The sequence below is a fragment of the Acanthaster planci genome, linkage group LG20 (assembly GCF_054643075.1).
Source record: "Acanthaster planci isolate LZ-2023a linkage group LG20, COTS_SCS, whole genome shotgun sequence".
In the NCBI taxonomy this organism is placed as follows: Eukaryota; Metazoa; Echinodermata; class Asteroidea; order Valvatida; family Acanthasteridae; genus Acanthaster; species Acanthaster planci.
The window spans coordinates 10,729,288-10,746,360 of NC_141796.1; the positions used below are offsets into that span (position 1 = coordinate 10,729,288).

Below are 17,073 nucleotides of genomic sequence, written 5' to 3' on the forward strand. Positions count from 1 at the left end.
ATGGGCCATCTTGGTTGTCTTTGGACAAGCAAGGCCGGTCTTTTGGTAAAACTTCGGTTTTCAAAATTCACTCAATTTTCCAGTCTTTCGTTTGTGAAAGAAAAAAGTCAGAGACGGCTCCAAAACAAAAGACAAGTAACATATACCTGCCTCAGTCACAAACATGTCCAACCACACCGTGCAATGGAAATGACAGAATTTCCACAGAAGGACTAGAAGATACGGGTGATTCACAAAAGTGCGCCACCAAGAGTTTGGAACGCGTGGGCCAACCACAACGGGCGAAATCTGTCGACCAAAAATGCGCATTTGGAAAAGGTCGACAGATTTCGGGCGTTGTGATTGGCCAACGCTTTGCAAACTCTTGGTGGTGCACTATTGTGAATCACCTGTATTCATCGAATTTGAAATATGGGTGGAAGTAGTTTTAAGAGCTACAAGGCGCTCTTTTCATTAATTTTCATATCAATCATCAACAAAGCTGAATATGAACCCCCTCCTGAAAGTTTTAAATTAAATATTACTTTGAAATATAATGGGCATTTCCTCTTTCCGTCTCCCATTTCATTAATTTTTCCTCGTTTTCTGTTTCGTGTGTTCACGAGCTTTATTGGCTCCAAAAATTCAGCGGGGCCAACTCATTGGGTCGTATGAATAAAAGTAGCAGTTGCTTTTACTACCATTTTTGAAGCATTTACTTGTGTTTGTATGAGTAATAATGACGCAAACGCTTTTACTTTAGTGCAGTTGCAAAAAAGTAAGTTTTTATTCACACGACCCATTGTCTTCTGCTGTAAACAGGGTATATTTCTTTCAGAATATGCAACAAACTGCTGACTAACGTTTTCATACCTATCTCGTGGGATGGTTTTATAATATATTGAAATGTAATACAGATTTGTTGCCCTTCCTGTAAATGTGTATTTGAATTTGACATAAGATTTGTTTCCTGCTGTTGTGTACGTCCTTATATATACTGGACTTCACTCAATATTGCAGCTGCGTCACTGCACATTATCATTTCACTCAGCGGGCTATAATCCTAACAGAAAAAAAATTTAAAGATAAAATGTGGCATTATCTTATCCAGTTTTGTAAGAAAGGAGTCAACTTCGTGAACCTGTCTTGTAAGTGATTGCTTTCAAATTACGTCAAAATAATCATCCTCAACTAAACAAGATCCCATTCCTCTAGCTCGTGTTCCTTCCCGATCCATGCAAAAGCTAGACGTTGTACACAAAGCATAATACTTTACTGGAGAGGAGGCAATGACGACAATAATTTAAATAAAATGCCAATTATTAAAAAACGCTTTTGGCAAGCACTATCGATAAAAAAGGGTGGCAAAATCGACAGTTTCTTTCATACAAGGGGCTTCATGAATACTACATCCACCCTCCCCCTCCTCAACAGGAGTTAAATTGCCCTTCCGTCCAATCTGATTTTTTTTTTCAAGTTGCGTGAGTAATGTCCTGGAAATTCCCCGTCGTCCTAGAGAATGACTAATTGCCTGCTCTTGATCAAGCGGATTCCTGGATCAAAGACAATGGTTTTTCAGCCAGCCTGTTGGGTTGCCTGCTGAAAGCCATATAAAATACCTGAAGCAAAATATGCTTTGAAAATTCAAAAGAGGATGTGTCTAGGGAGTTATTCACAGAGCACAATTTAAAAGTCTGTTAATTCACTTCTTAACTATTCACATAGGTACTTGTGTGTTGTTATCAGAGAAAACACTCTATAGTGTAAATCGTAAAATTACCCCCCACCCCCCAAAAAATCATTTCCAGTAAGATATTCGTCAAGAGCTGATAGGTCTATGCTTTTCCGGACATACATGCATAAGGCTTAGGGATACATAATGCTAGTTCAAAATCATGGAGTAATTGGATAAAGTTGATGGCAAATTTTGTGACCCGCGTACAATTTAGAAAGCCTAATTTGTCGATCATCAACATGAACACTTTTTTAACGAGTTTAGACCTTGACTTATATGTTTGACTCACGGTTCCATGTTGATTTGATTGCAATTTAACATTACCTAGTGCACACCTGTGCGTGCGTTTATCTGCAATTCAAATATTCAAAAACAGTCTCATGTTAGCAGACACGTTTGAAACACCCACCAAGCATATAGAGGCAAACTCTCAAATGGACAAGTCTATTTTTCACTGGAAGGATATGTTACATACATAAAGCAACAAAGAAAGAAATTAAAGCATGGTCAATTTTCTTATGGGACTATGAACAATTTTAAGTCAAAAGGATCTGTACAACTGTTGTAACGTTCACTTGAAAGTCTGCGATGAAAACTATAAAATACAGAACCCAGTGCTGGGAGTTTTAAAGATTATATTTGCTTTGCATTTCACAACTGCACATCTTGGCTGACGCCCAAACTGTCACGATGATGAGCCAAAGCTTAATCCTGATCAAATTTTGTTTTTGGAGTCCCCGGCTGCTGTCAAGATCAATAGTCTGGAGGCTTGAGCCTGAAACTCCTACCCAAGATGACGTGTTTAACACATCGAAAAGAGACAAGCCTGGTCGGGAGCACCGAATCGAAAGTGGGATTCGTTGTCGTCAAAAGAGCACATCGAATTAAATAACTGTCAGTTACTTGCATTCTTCTTTTTTTAATCTAGTTCTGTGAATACGGCAGACTATGATGGTGATGAGGAGGGTCAGATGTGCTAGTTAGAATACCGATTCGTAAGCGGAGTTAAGGGATTGGCCTGCTTCGACATCCCGATAGACCAACTTTTGATGTGGAAATAGAGCATCGTATGCCTTCTGTCGTATCCAGGCGTTGGTAGCTAGGGACCAGGAGGTGAAGTCAAACCCTGGGCTTGGCTTGACGACCTGGAGCCTGTCGGCGCCATCTTTCATCGATTTACGGAGGTCGACTTCGGGCAGTCTACCTGTTGGCCCACATAAAGCGGAAGCACCCATGGGTTCGTAGGCCAGGGTCATTCCGTTGGCAGCACAGGCGCATTTGTTGCACACAGCAGCTGAAGTGTTATGTAGAATGGACGGCGGTGCCGTCTCGAACGCCGAGAGGTTGGTTCGATCTCGTGAGACCTCATCATCCAGAACCGGCGGAAGCGGCCTTGGGCTAATAATTCGTAGCGCCGTCGAAGAGGTTTCACGACCAGAGTAGGGTGAAGTACTATGCTGCAGGCGCCACATAAAGACGTAGCTAGCGGTTTCTGCCATCTTGCTCAGCAACTGTTGCGTTCAGGTTGATTTCAAAGTTGCACCAATTAAGATAGTCCCATGCACCATGATCTACACAGCACTGATAGTCTTATGGCGCAGCTGCGAAACCGAACTAGATTAAAAACACTGTGAGTGCAAGGTTAAGGCCTTCATATTTATCTTTGAACTAGATAGCCTTACAGGAATAATTCTTGGTTAATGATTGAATAACAATAGGGACAATTTAGGATACACATCCAAAGAGCAATGTCCAGTTTAAAATCTATTCATAATCTGCATGCAGAATAAAGGACACAACGTAGGCCCGCCCTGTACTGTGTGGTGTATTCATAATATTACACATGGGTTAACGTAGCCGTAGAGACTTCAATGATGTCTTGTAGAATTATCACCGTTTCGAAATGACTGCAGGTGACCTTTTACCCAGACATTGGACTAGTACAGCTTGACTCATGAGGCTGGGGAATTCTAAGTTGTGCAGATATGTTTCAACAGCAATTCTGCATGTAGGCCTACTAGCCTGCGGGAACAGAACACAGTTTCTTGAACATCAAATGCTCCGAGTGCTAAGCGCTCCCTCATCGGTTGAAAACTGAGAGCCACGTTGGTCAGGGGTGTTAAATTTGTTGGTAGCGATCGATGCGGCGTACCGTGGCACATGCATAATTTCCTCTAGTTATTCGTGGACCAGCGAAGTTCACTGATCGAGTTCCGACCAAAGGAGCCTTCGTTGCTAAGAAAATAGCCTGAGCCCTTCACTCTCTTGTTCCAGCTCGAAGCCTGCACCCACAGTAGGCCTATCGTTCAAAATCTTAAGACCGTGGACATCGCCAGGATTTCTTCTTGGTGGGGGGAGCGACTTTTTCCCGGGGGAAAACTCCCCGCGATAAGGGGTATACGTAAAAAAAGCCCAAAACAGATAAAAAATTATATAACTGTGAATGGGATAAATCTGAGTTTCTTTTTATAGTTGATTGGTGATTTTCTCCACTTTTTTCTTCCCACTTCGCTACTCACCTCTGTTCCTTTATAATTCAGATTGGGGGAGGGAGGGCTGGCGCCCCCTTCGGGACTCCCATGAGCAAGATTTTAATACGGCTGATTGAGTTCAAGCCCGTTTCCCCTAGACGGGCCTGCTCACGGCCGTAGCATTATGGATTTTGGAGGGAAAACTTTCCGCGACCCGGAAACGTCACGACACTCAGTATAATATTAAAAGCAGCAAAACGCGTTACACTCACTATGATTGGACAATCATTGGAATGGGGCCTGTCAGAGACCAATCAGAGCCAAAGTAACAAACGCCTTCGTCGCATAGAAATATCGCGCCTTTTTCGAAGCCCAGATGAATTGTTGACGTCGTGAGAAAACAGTCGCAAATATCTGGCTCCAGCGGTTCTCTAGAGCGTCACTTTTTAACAGAAGGTACGTGCAACATATTAAAGGTACTACAGGGGTAGTGAAATGCTGGGAAAAAGTGGGAAGTTATGTGATAAGTTGTGACAATCTAGATCGCCATTACATCAGGTTTGCCACATACGCTTCGCCTGCATGCAAAACACAAGTCCAATTTCCGGACACGTTGGTAGGCCCATACTGGCATAGCCATAGGCTTACAAAGTACTTTGAGGCCTACTTGAAAGTATTACAACGTACAAGTAATGACATTTGGTGGAATAAATGTTGCAGCTTCGCCTAAGCCTTTGTCTCATTTCATGTACGCAGGCTCAGAAGACTTTATGTTTAAGTGTATCCTCTGGTTTTTTTTGTTTCAATGTTTTTAAAATTTTCTTTTTAATCTTCATTTAGGCCTATTGGCCTGTGACTTTAAATCTTTAATGTTTTCAGTATGTAAATCAAACCACAATTCGACCACTGATAATGATCGCGAGAGTTTGGTGATAAATAAGGGGGGCCTAAATAAAAAAATTATTTGTAAACTTTAAATTTAAAAAGAAAAGACTTAAATTGTGATTAACAGAGGGGAACATGACAACCTTGTTTGTGTAACGTTTGGTGAATGGACATGTCACATGATCAGATGATGGATGCATGCGATTGTAGACAATTTGTCATGTTTTTTTCTTGGGAAATGTTCTGTATACGGATGCCAGTAATTACTCCCTACAGTGACCTATTATTAGCCATGGGAAAGCATTTCAAAGCAAAAACATGTCCAGAAAAGTTCAATTTAGGAGGGAAAATAAGTTGTTTACTGAGAAAACACTTAGCATGCTTAGAATTTTTCTGACCAGTCTCATACTTTCATAGCCAGGGTTTGTGCACGTGGTGTCAAGTGGCGTCTGTATATGGAAGTCTTTCTCTGTTCCCCTCTAGCTTTGTTCTGTTACTCGCGCGGGGGCGCTGAAAACAACATGAATGTGGTAATGGAATTGGAATGGGAAATGGCTGAGTGCTGTTGCTTAGGAGACCGCTCAAGTTTTAGTCACAATGTCAATGAATCCACAAAGTGTTCACTTGAGTTTATCCTAGTACATGTACCAGTAGTAGGCCCTAAGGCTATGAGGAAACTTTCCATATGTGGACACCACTTGACACCCCGTTCATGAAACCCCTTTGAGACTGGTCTCACCTTACAGTGTGTTTGGTATGCCTTGTAGGCCCAGGGGCTCTCAGGGGGAGGCTCAGTGGATGGAGTGAAGAGAAACCCATGTACTAAGGTTGTAAGCTGTTATATGCTTTCGTATTCTGTGCTTTGATCATTATCTGCCTGCAGGGAGATACTGAAATCATATTCTGATTTGCAGGGTCACAAAAACAAATACAGGTATGGATCCCAAGCGGAAGCCTCCGTCCTCTGCTGGACCAAGCTCCAAAAGAACCCGGATTGACTTTGACGATGATCCGTCCACATTTGAGGAAGAGTTGGCCCTTTTAGAGCAAGTGGAGGCGGAGATGTCTCAGGTGTCCTCAGCAGGCTCACAACAGTCAGCAGGGTCTGGGAGTCAGACAGCGGGGCATATCCCAGGTATGGTGCAAGTCTTTTTTCAGATGTTGACTGAATGAGAGTCCTAAATTTAAGGCAGTTAAACACTTACAGAGCAAGAGAGAGACCAGTTCATGAAAGGGACCAGCTCTTCACATAACCTGTCTCTAGTCCTTGTGTTTTATCGTTTGTCAAAAGACTTTTTCCAAGCCAGTTTGTCAGAAATGGCTGGAACTCGGTTTTTTGCAACTGAGGGGTTGCATTTCTTGACAGTAACTCAACCGGAGGGCCAGCATCTCAGAACTTTCTGAACTCAAACACGTTACAAGGCCACATTGTCCTGTCTCGAGCGTGGGAGATACATGTATGTAGTACAGATGCTTGTGCAATGATCGTGTGTTGTCTCATAGAAAATTAAGCTCGCAACATTTCTTTCTGGGTGAAAATTTCGGAATAATTCCTGAATAAGCATGTGAATGGAACATTAAACTGCAGGGTTATAATTGGTTTTGATGCTGCCAGACCGGCGTTGAAGTCACTGGCCTCGGTCCACTAGTCCAGTTGGCATTTTTAACCTTGCAACCAGTCTTTTGCAAAAAAGAACAATTTTCCAGTTGAAGTACGTAGAAAGTCCACAGTGCAGAGTAAGGCTTCCAATCATTGGACAAACAGATGGCCTTTGTTGTTACAAGTAGATTAATGTTGCTTTTCAGCAACGTCCAAGCTGGCTCAGCACTGGAACCCCAAGTGGATCAGACCAGCATGTTCTCCCCCAAATCCAAAGAAAGATGCCGTCGTCTTTCAGCAGATTGACCTGGAGCACTACCTAGGTGAGCAGTGGGCCTCCGAAGAATACTTAAATGCTTGTACATGTAGCTTCTGAGCTGACATGTAAAAAAGGACTTTGGAGCTGTCACATGGTGTCAAACTCCTGAATTGCTTGAACAAGTGGACATTGTTAGTAAAATACTCTCTACAAGATTACCTCTAGAACGTAGGAGTCATTCTTTGAATGAATGTGATGGACAGCCAGTTAACGTCGGATTTTCTTACCTGACAAAGCTGCTGGGGACGGGGGTTATCTTACCCGTAAATTCTTCAACCTTGCAATTACACTTTGACCCAACCAAGCACGACGCGTTAATACATCAACCATGGAAATGAAACAAGAATTCTTATAGTGTACATGTCCTCCATGGAACAAATAAGGAAAATTATGTGAGTTTACACATCATTCAGTGTCAAGTGATTATTGCTTAAAGAGTGTCAGTTGTGAACCATATCAGTGCATTTCAAGTTGTTGATTAATTAAAAAATGTCGGGTTTTGCCAGTTGTGATTCAGACTGGGTCATGATCCCAGTGTCAAGAAAATTGAAGAAAAAACACTGCCCAGTTATGAAAAAGTCAGCTGACCCACCGCTTTAGGCTGACGTCATAGTTCTTGTCCTTGCAGGCAGTCCACTCAAAGGCATGCCAGGGTCATCCGTTGGCCCCGTGCCCATCATCCGTGTCTTTGGTATCACCATGGAAGGTCACAGCATCATGTGTCACATCCACGGCTTTGCGCCATATTTCTATGTCCCGGCCCCCGAGAATTTCCAGCCGGAGCACTGCCGCAATTTCAAGGACGCCCTCAATCAGGCGGTGATTGGCGACATGCGGTCCAACAAGGACAACCTCTCACAGGCTGTGCTGGCCGTTGAACCGGTCGTGAAAGAAAGTAAGAGGCCACGTCCAAATGTCAATATTTGAGCCAGTGACATTACATTTTACAGGCGTGAGATTTTTTGGGATTTCCAGGTTTTTCAAAAATCCGGTGTTGGTTTATGGATTTTTTGGTTTAAAACTTTTGGTAGACCAACACCCTAGATAACACTCACTCCCCAGGACGTAGGTTCTCCTATACCCGAAACCCAAACCAACTCACTCCAGAGGTGTAAGGGTCTTCTCTACCTCTAAGCCAACACCCCTCTCCCCCGGTGTAAGGGTACCCTATACCCCAAACCAAGTTTTCTTGCCAATTCTGCATTCCCAAACGACCACGTGATGCAATACCTTTGTGCTTCAGTGCATGCATAGCAAGCCATCCACTCCTCGGATCCCGTCCCACACTCCACTGCCTCCAGCTTATGTTTGTAACCCAGCTCTCCACTCGAGTCCGGCACAATCTCCTGAGGACGGCCAGAGCATCCTGGCTGAAACATCGAGTTAATACTCACCGGTCCTTCTTAGAACCCCACATCTCTTCTGAAGAGATTGATGCCGTGGTGTACCCCCAAACTTACATCTCATTTACCATGTTTATGTACATACGTGCATATGTCCATGTTCAGTAATACCAACTGAAAGTCGTGGATTTTTTCGTTGTGGCCTTGTCTCACCCCTGATTTTAAAGGTCAAAAGTATTTTGCCAGCTTTCTGTTTGTAATTCCTAGTGAAAAAAATTTAATTTTGCAGGTATCTACGGTTACCATGGTCCAGATGGAAAGAGAAAGTTCTTGAAGATAACCGTAGCTTACCCTAAGCTAATTGCTCCAGCCAAACGCCTTCTAGAATCAGGCTTCACTGTTCCCAACCTCTACCCAGTCAGGGGTTATCAGACATATGAGAGCAACATCGACTTTGAAATTAGGTGAGAAATTAGGGTTAAAATCAATTAATGTGAAAGTGAGTCATTCTATAAATTTGGGTCCAAAAGTGAGACATTTTCGTGTCCCTGTTACACCAGACCTGTGTAATTTGACATGGAAATATCACTGAAATTAATTTCAAACTATTTCTGTTTGTTTGGCAGGTAATTGGCATTAATTCATCTCGCTTGGAAATGAGAGAATGGGCTCTAAACTGTGTCAGATGTTGCAGGGACATTATAAAAATTGGGACACCGAATTTATAGAAGGACCCATACTCAAGTTTCAATGATGGCATACTCTAATCACCACTCTGGTTCATTTTTTCAATATTTGATGTCGGTGGATGGAAGGTTGTTGCTCGGCTGCTGTACACCAAACACATTTATTGTAATAGTTTCTAATCTGAGTTCTCATTGGAAATTGGTCGTGTACCCCACACCGTTTAGTTTTGCTTTAAATTATGGGCTTGCTGCTTAAGGTTTGAGGTTAAAAATGCATTTAAGTCAAATAAAAATCACCTTCAGAATACAGTGCGTTTTCAGATGCGCTTTCTTATTGTACACTTGCATTGGTTCTACTTACTCAAAGTGTTGGCATTCTAGGGGCACTTTTTCGGGAATAGTTTTGTTTTGGTACCAGTGAGTCTTTTAAGAATTTAAACTCTTGTAATTGTGATATGAAACATAATCTACCGCTAGATTCATGATTGACACGGATGTCTTGGGCTGTAACTGGCTGGAAATCCCAGCCAATCAGTACCATCTGCGTGCCGAGGGTACCATCCCTGCTCCCGTCTCACAGTGTCAGATTGAACTGGACGTGGCTTACGATTGTTTCATCAGCCACCCAGCCGACGGCGACTGGCAGAAGGTTGCGCCTTTCCGAATCCTCAGCTTTGACATTGAGTGTGCCGGCAGGCGAGGTTTGTGAAAACCTTTATGAGATCTGACTGTAGCTGTGATTTAACCTGTCGTACAACATCTCCACAGCTCTTACAGTTACTAGAAAATTTAAAAAAAAAAAAATTTCCTGCTCATCCCTGGAGCCTTCAGTGGCCTGTACTACATATAAACAGAATCTCGTGAGTTTTGAGTTGCTCGGAAGTGATAATATCTGTCAGAGAATTACTGAAGTATGAGTAATGTGGCACGAGGCAAATTGGAATTGAAATTGAGTTCTGCAGCTCGCTGAAAGGCACTTTCAAATCTTTCCCACTTTCTTTTTCTCACTTCCAGGAGTATTTCCAGAACCCAACAAGGATTCTGTGATCCAGATTTCTAACATGGTCATCAGGCAAGGCGAGAGGGATCCTTTTATTCGTAACGTCTTCACGCTGAACACCTGCGCACCCATTGTGGGCTCGCAAGTTCTGTCCTTCAGCAATGAAGCTGACATGCTCAAGGTAAGCAAAGCGGAACACAGTGCTGTTGTCAGACTTGTTTACGAGGCCAATCAATTTGAAGAGAATTTCAGACTACGTAGGTTCTGCAAGATTGCACCCCAGAGGAACTTGGAACAGTTGGTTTTGGCACCTGCATTGAAAACAGGCAGAACCAGTAAGACACTGACTCTCTATTAAACCTTTCTTCGTAGGCGTGGTCCGAATTTGTCAACACAGTCGACCCAGACATCTTGACGGGTTATAACATTGTGAACTTTGACCTGCCCTATCTGCTCAACCGTGCTGCTGCCCTCAAGGTTGCTTCATTTCCATTGTTAGCACGCATCAAAGATACTCGTAGCGTCATCAAGGAATCCACCTTCCAGTCCAAGCAGATGGGTAAACGAGAGAACAAAGTCATCAACATCGAAGGACGAGTACAGTTTGATCTTCTGCAGGTGAGGTATTCTCTGTCTGATTCCTACTGTCGTTTTTTCTTGGTTGAAACAGGGGGTTGTTGACGTCGTAATGCCAAGTTAAGCCTAAAAAAGCTCGGTTATTTTGGCCAACCTTACAGCTGGGGTGGGGGGGGCAGATTTCTCCCCAGAACTCAGTTGTGCCTCCTTCCAGTTTTTGGAAACTTGGCATGCATGTAAAGACATTCTTTGTCATTACAAATGTGAAGTTTGAACTCAATTGAACGTATAGTTTTGTTGTTAGGGTCATTTGAAGGTCAGGGCTACATGCATGCCAACCTGGGTGCATTGAGCACTGCCATGTAAAAGTATACATTTTTGGCTGACCCGTCTCAGAAAAATGACTGAAGAGTTACTCTTAAAACTCCTAAAGGCTTAACTCCTGTACAAAACTGTACTGCGGCAATATCTACCGGGAATTCCACCCCCCCGGGTCGTTTGATTTGATTTTTTTTGGGCTGCTGAGCAGGGCTGACAGGGAATATCGTAATGTGTTTATTAATTTACTAGTTTCCTGTTTCTGTGTGGTGATCTGCAGATCCTTCAGCGAGACTACAAGCTGCGTTCTTACCGCCTCAACGCTGTCAGTTACCACTTCCTCCAAGAGCAGAAAGAAGATGTGCAGCACTCCATCATTACTGATCTCCAGGTGAGGGAACTTGTCAAGTTGAAGGGCCTGGAGTGTGCTGTGCTTTGTGAAAAATATTTGGAATGTCGCAAAGCCTATTTGAAGTCTTATGGACACAGCAGAAGGGCGCTACATGGTTTGGGTGTTATCTTTTGTGTTTTTGGTTACCCACTTTAAATAGCGCCCTCATTGTGTGTCCACCATACTTCAAATAGGCTAATCAGCAACCTGTTCAGGTTGGAAGCACGTTTGGAAAAAGGCAGCGTTGTGGCTTAGGCCGGCGTAAGTCCCTCCGAGTCATGTGACTGGACTCATGAAAGGACTTGCGATTGACTTTAATGCAACACTTATAAAAGCTTCAAAACACCTGTTAATTTCGGCTTTGCTTTTTTTTTCTGTCACTCTGTTGAGTAGCACAGGGACTGGAGAGAACAGCTTTGTCAGAGAGACCACTCTAATTTGGTTATTGGTTGATGCTTACCATCTGTGTATAATATCGGGGATTTATTTGTATTCTTAGAATGGAAACGACCAGACCAGACGACGCTTGGCCGTCTATTGTCTCAAAGATGCCATGCTGCCATTGCGTCTTCTTGACAAGCTCATGTGCATCATTAACTACATGGAAATGGCCAGAGTCACTGGTGTTCCCTTGCCGTATTTGCTCATACGGGGGCAGCAGATCAAAGTGGTGTCGCAGCTCTTAAGAAAGGTTGGTCGGGAGTGAAAGCAAAATAAAGGAACGAGGCTGAGTGATGTTGATTCTTGTAGTTAATATAAATGGCAATGGATGAAATTCGGATTCAGGATTTTTTTTTTGGCATCGCATGTGTTTTTGTTTAACAGTTTGTGTTATGGGTTTTCTGATCCTAGTTTTGTTTTCAGTTGACCGTTTGTTCATAGTTTTGGTTATAGTTTAACCATCTGATTATGGTTTTGGTTGTAGTTTAAGCATTTGATCATAGTTTTGGTTATAGTTTAACTCTCTGATTATGGTTTTGGTCATGATAATTAATTCTTTCCGTTGTTGTAATTTCAGGCCAAGGAGCAAGATCTGGTCATGCCAGCACGCAAAGTAGAAACCGGAGAAGACTACACAGGGGGTTACGTCATCGACCCAACCAGAGGGTATGTGTCGTGGAATCTGTGCACTGCCAATAGAGGGCGCTCTTCACTCTGACAATGAAGGGAATGGAGGAGATAAACATTTGGCTAGTTCATGAAGACTTTGCATCTGCAAACCTTTGAGGTTGCGCACCTTGTTTGGTAGAATTCTGCTTTCTATCTCGTCTACAGGATCAGAACATGGGGGATGGGCGTCACTTTGTCTGCCTCTGAATTCAGTGACAATGATCAAATGCTTTCTGGCCTTGTTTTTTGGTTTCTTGAGTGATCTTGTTTAGAGAAGACGTTGTCTGTCTCCCTTGTAGATACTATAAGATTCCGATAGCGACGCTAGATTTCTCTTCCCTGTATCCGTCGATCATGCAAGCCCACAACCTGTGCTACACATCGCTACTGTCTCCTGGTCAAAGAGAGAAGTAAGACAACTTCTTGGTGAACTTTTAGTTACGGGTTTTGCCCTAACGTGATGTGTATTCATAAACACTGTATACTCAGTGCTTGTCCGGGAGCTTGTGAAAAAATTCACAAGCTTACTCGGGTGTGAGGTGAACCCACAACCTCCTGCTTACTAGTGTGGACGCTAGGGCAAAACCCTTAATCAGTATTAACGTCTTCCCGATGCAAAGTACTTCTTTGTGAAGCTCCAAGAGCATGGGGGGAACTTTAGGAAACTTTGACAGAGCTGCTGACCATAAAACTTTGCTGTATGCTTTGTAAACATTGATTGCTAGCTATTGATGTCTTAGGAATGCAAGGTATATAAGTTTAGACGGGGTGAATGATTTTGACTTGAATCATTTGATCTCGTGCCACAGGATGTCTGCTGATGAGTACATCAAGACACCTTCTGGAAACTACTTTGTCAAGAGCTCAGTTCGCAAGGGTATCCTCCCGGAAATCTTGGAAGATCTTCTCAGTGCCCGAAAAAGGTCAGGAGGAACCTTGTTGACATTTATCCGAGATCATGTGATCTGATCTAGCTAATCATATGACACAGATGGGAGGCATTAAGGACTGTTGAAAAACTTGTAAAGTTAAAGCGTTTTCTCGTATAGTGGAGAGATTTTCCTTAGAGTGGTAGAAGTGGTTTGATTTTGAGGACAAAATGAAATATCTTCCCGCTTGTTACCCCAACAGGTGTATATCAGTACTCTAGTACTAATCTCATGTTTATATTCATTTTTCTATTGCTCTTCTATTAATTCCTTCACGATAAAGTGCACAGGAAAACCGAAACAAAAAGAAGTAAGATCAAGGAGTTACTGTTCCTTTGGACTTGGTTGCATTTGGCAGGGCCAAAGCTGACTTGAAGAAGGAGACGGATCCCTTGAGGAAGAAGGTGTTAGACGGGCGTCAGCTGGCCCTCAAACTCAGCGCCAACTCGGTGTATGGATTTACAGGGGCACAGGTTGGCAAATTACCTTGCCTGGAGATCTCTCAGGTATGCTTTCTGTTTGCCTGCCAGCTTGTGTTGGTTCTGTCGTGTCGCCGAGTTTTCACAGAAGAAATTGTTTATGCCCAAGCTTTCGGAGCAACCATATGAGGGAACTCCACACTGTTGTTGCTAGGTTCACTAAGGTTGCACTGGAGGTTAGATTTTACTTTTCCTTTGACGTCCAAAACACAACCTCTCCAAATTTTACCGGCTTAGTTTGGTTTTCAGAAAGGGAGTTTTTTGCGTGTTTGGTTTTAGTGGATTTTTATGAAACAAGAATTGTCAATGGTACACATTCTGACACAAATCTCTGTGGCCTGTTTTATATTTGACTTCATTTTATGCAGAGCGTGACAGCATTTGGTCGCACAATGATTGAAAGGACACGACAACTTGTGGAAGAAAATTACACCATAGAGAGAGGGTACAAACACAATGCAGAGGTAGGAAATATATGTAAAGGCTAACTGTAGATGTATTTTGTATTGACCAGGGTGGTTATGGCTGAGTTGTGAATGTATTTTATATCGACCACAGGTTGGTTATGGCTATTAAGTTACGGCTATTAAGTTGTGGATATATTTTATATTGACCACAGGTTGGCTTTGGCTATTAAGTTGTGGATATATTTTATATTGACCACAGTTGTAACAAACTACTATTATAATCCCACTTTCTTGAATGGGTATGTTTTTCTTTGTTTCTTTCATTCCTCTTGTAGTCCTGGTCATAACAAAATTATTTATCTGGTCCCTGCACCTTTGTTGTATTGACAAGAGAGTCACCTATTTATATTCACCACAAACACTTGTAGCTGAGCAGTCAATATATTTGATGCCGTCTGCTGTTGAGCACTGTAGAGTGTCATATCTTCCACTGTTACTGTTGCAGGTGATCTATGGTGACACCGATTCTGTCATGGTCAAGTTTGGAGTTGATACTGTAGCCGAGAGCATGGCTCTAGGCAAAGAGGCTGCCGAAATGGTCTCCGGTACCTTCCCTCATCCAATCAAACTGGAGTTTGAAAAGGTCAGCTGATACATTTTTTTCGTTTGGAAATTTTGTCCAGGTTGTAAACATTTGTCAGATTGCTTTAGCCCGGAAGAGTGACGGCATTTCCTAAGGCTTAGAAAAGTAGAATAGAAATATTGGAAAGGAACTGTCAAGAAAAATCAGCTTGGAATTTTGCGCTACATACGATGGAGGTTATTGCTCTGTTTGCCGTTTTTGTGTCTGCCAAGCACGTTTCACAGAACAAGTCTGACAAATGTTCATCTCAGTTTGCGATTTTCATTATCTAGTCACGAAAATGGCCTTTAGCGGTCATGGCTTTTTATTGTAAAAGATGCAAGGTGTTGAGTTGGTTGCTTCACATAATCAGCACTCACCCACTTATTTCCTGCTGTCGGGCCAAAAGGGACCTTTGCTCGATGTGGTTGGTCAAATCGGTGACCTGGTATACACCCCTGTCCAAAGGGGGGTGACTCTGCCAGTCACTTTTGGGGCGAGTTGCGCGGCATTCGTGTGGACTGGTGCTCGAGCGACGGAAAGTCTCTTTTTTTTAAGAGTCGGTCAGTTAATTACCGTCACTGCACGGTTGATAAACAGACGATGTGAAGAACAATTCTTCTCAAACTGTTAACAAAATAAGTAGTGACCAAAGCTGGCAAATCTAGGTTGAAGATGTAGGAAAATTCCAGGGAGAAAACACGCGAAAACAATATGGCAAAGAAGGGAAGTCATTTGCATAAATGTTTGTTTGTTGGTGTGACCTCTATAGGTCAAGGGTCGCTACAAAGGGTCGTAAGGTTGACACTATGGCAAATTTATTTGAATATTGGTTCTTTTTTCTTTCCTGACAGGTGTACTTTCCCTATCTGTTGATTAACAAGAAGAGGTACGCTGGTCTGTTTTACTCCAGGCCAGACACCTATGACAAGATGGACTGTAAGGGGATTGAGACGGTCCGACGTGACAACTGCCCTCTAGTGGCCAACCTGATCAACTCCTGCCTAAAGAAAATTCTCATTGACAGGTGCGATACAAGACTGATAACTTTATCTCCTATTGAGACAGGGAACATTTTGGCGGTATAGCTAGGTTTGTTGTATTATTTCTACATGGTGCAAACAGGACACAATTTAAACTGTAGATTTTGAAATAGACCTTATAACAAAGAAGTAGCTAGAATTTGGTAGAAGCCCCTTGAAACTGAGATTTCCTTATCTACTCAAGCCATACACCGCCCTCTGTAGTGTGTGAACAAACCCAATAGAGTTTTTTTATTTTTACTTCAGGGATCCGGAGGGAGCTGTAGACCATGCTAAGCAGACAATCTCGGACCTCCTCTGCAATCGAATTGACATCTCTCAGCTAGTAATCACCAAAGAGTTGACCAAAACGGGTGATGAATACGCCGGCAAACAGGCACACGTCGAGCTGGCTGAGAGGTAGCTCGACTCTTTATTGCAGTTTCTGAATCAAATATTCTTTCTCAGCACTTTGGGTAAGCTAGAGATGGAAGGCAGCTAAGACATTAAACGTTACCTGAGTACACACTGATTGTTTGTTTGACTGTTTGCAGAATGAGGAAACGTGATCCAGGCAGCGCCCCGGCCTTAGGAGACAGAGTGCCTTATGTTATCATTGCAGGAGCCAAGGGAGCAGCTGCTTACGAAAAGTCTGAGGTAGGTGCTTTGTCCATGGGCTTCTTGGGCTATGGCTATGGCTGTTGGCTTACAGCCCAATTAAATGCAGCTTTTGACTCAAGATCAGAAAGTAACCTTTCATTCCTACGGTACTTTCATATTTGACTGTGCGGATAAGTTTGATATAACACCGTAATAGTAATAAAAGAGGAGTCATGTTGGTGTTGTGGTTCTTTCCTCACCTTCCACCTCTGCGGCCGTGGGTTCGAATCCCACCCAGGTCAGCATGTCACTGTGGATTGCCTTTTCAGTCCCTGCCTTATTCTGTGGGTTTATCTCAGGATTTTCTCCCACCTCTGAAACTGAACATTTCTTCATTGTCTCCTTAATAAGCCTTTTGCGAGTTAACTTTGACCCAAATCTGGTAGACTGAGTTCTTTAAATTCACGAGAGGATAATAATTGGAATTCTCCATACTGAAGCCACTGTTGATATACTTCGTGATACGGGGCAAGCTTTTGCTTAGTTATGTAAGAGATGCCTTACAACAATGCACTGTTCTAAATGGAAAAGAAGGGCACAA

General features: G+C 42.8%; 1 protein-coding gene across 3 annotated transcripts in view; it reads left to right on the top strand.

Annotated features, from left to right (window-relative positions):
* Positions 1 to 4,382: 4,382 nt before the first annotated feature.
* Positions 4,383 to 17,073, top strand: part of pold1 (DNA polymerase delta 1, catalytic subunit) — an 87,357-nt gene continuing 74,666 nt past the window's right edge. For 2 of the 3 annotated variants that reach the window (XR_002597661.2, XR_002597662.2), the window contains exons 1-19: positions 4,383 to 4,641; positions 5,985 to 6,205; positions 6,877 to 6,993; positions 7,618 to 7,884; positions 8,622 to 8,796; positions 9,496 to 9,719; positions 10,033 to 10,199; positions 10,391 to 10,636; positions 11,193 to 11,303; positions 11,803 to 11,994; positions 12,322 to 12,410; positions 12,713 to 12,823; positions 13,223 to 13,336; positions 13,701 to 13,848; positions 14,190 to 14,285; positions 14,734 to 14,871; positions 15,705 to 15,877; positions 16,140 to 16,292; positions 16,427 to 16,529. Coding sequence is in view for 1 of the 3 variants with exons in the window: in XM_022227179.2 (XP_022082871.2) it covers positions 6,007 to 6,205; positions 6,877 to 6,993; positions 7,618 to 7,884; positions 8,622 to 8,796; positions 9,496 to 9,719; positions 10,033 to 10,199; positions 10,391 to 10,636; positions 11,193 to 11,303; positions 11,803 to 11,994; positions 12,322 to 12,410; positions 12,713 to 12,823; positions 13,223 to 13,336; positions 13,701 to 13,848; positions 14,190 to 14,285; positions 14,734 to 14,871; positions 15,705 to 15,877; positions 16,140 to 16,292; positions 16,427 to 16,529 (2,823 nt within the window). In the remaining 2 variants the exon portion in view is untranslated. The remainder of the gene's footprint in view (positions 4,642 to 5,984; positions 6,206 to 6,876; positions 6,994 to 7,617; positions 7,885 to 8,621; positions 8,797 to 9,495; positions 9,720 to 10,032; positions 10,200 to 10,390; positions 10,637 to 11,192; positions 11,304 to 11,802; positions 11,995 to 12,321; positions 12,411 to 12,712; positions 12,824 to 13,222; positions 13,337 to 13,700; positions 13,849 to 14,189; positions 14,286 to 14,733; positions 14,872 to 15,704; positions 15,878 to 16,139; positions 16,293 to 16,426; positions 16,530 to 17,073) is intronic. The other variant, XM_022227179.2, reaches the window with a different exon arrangement.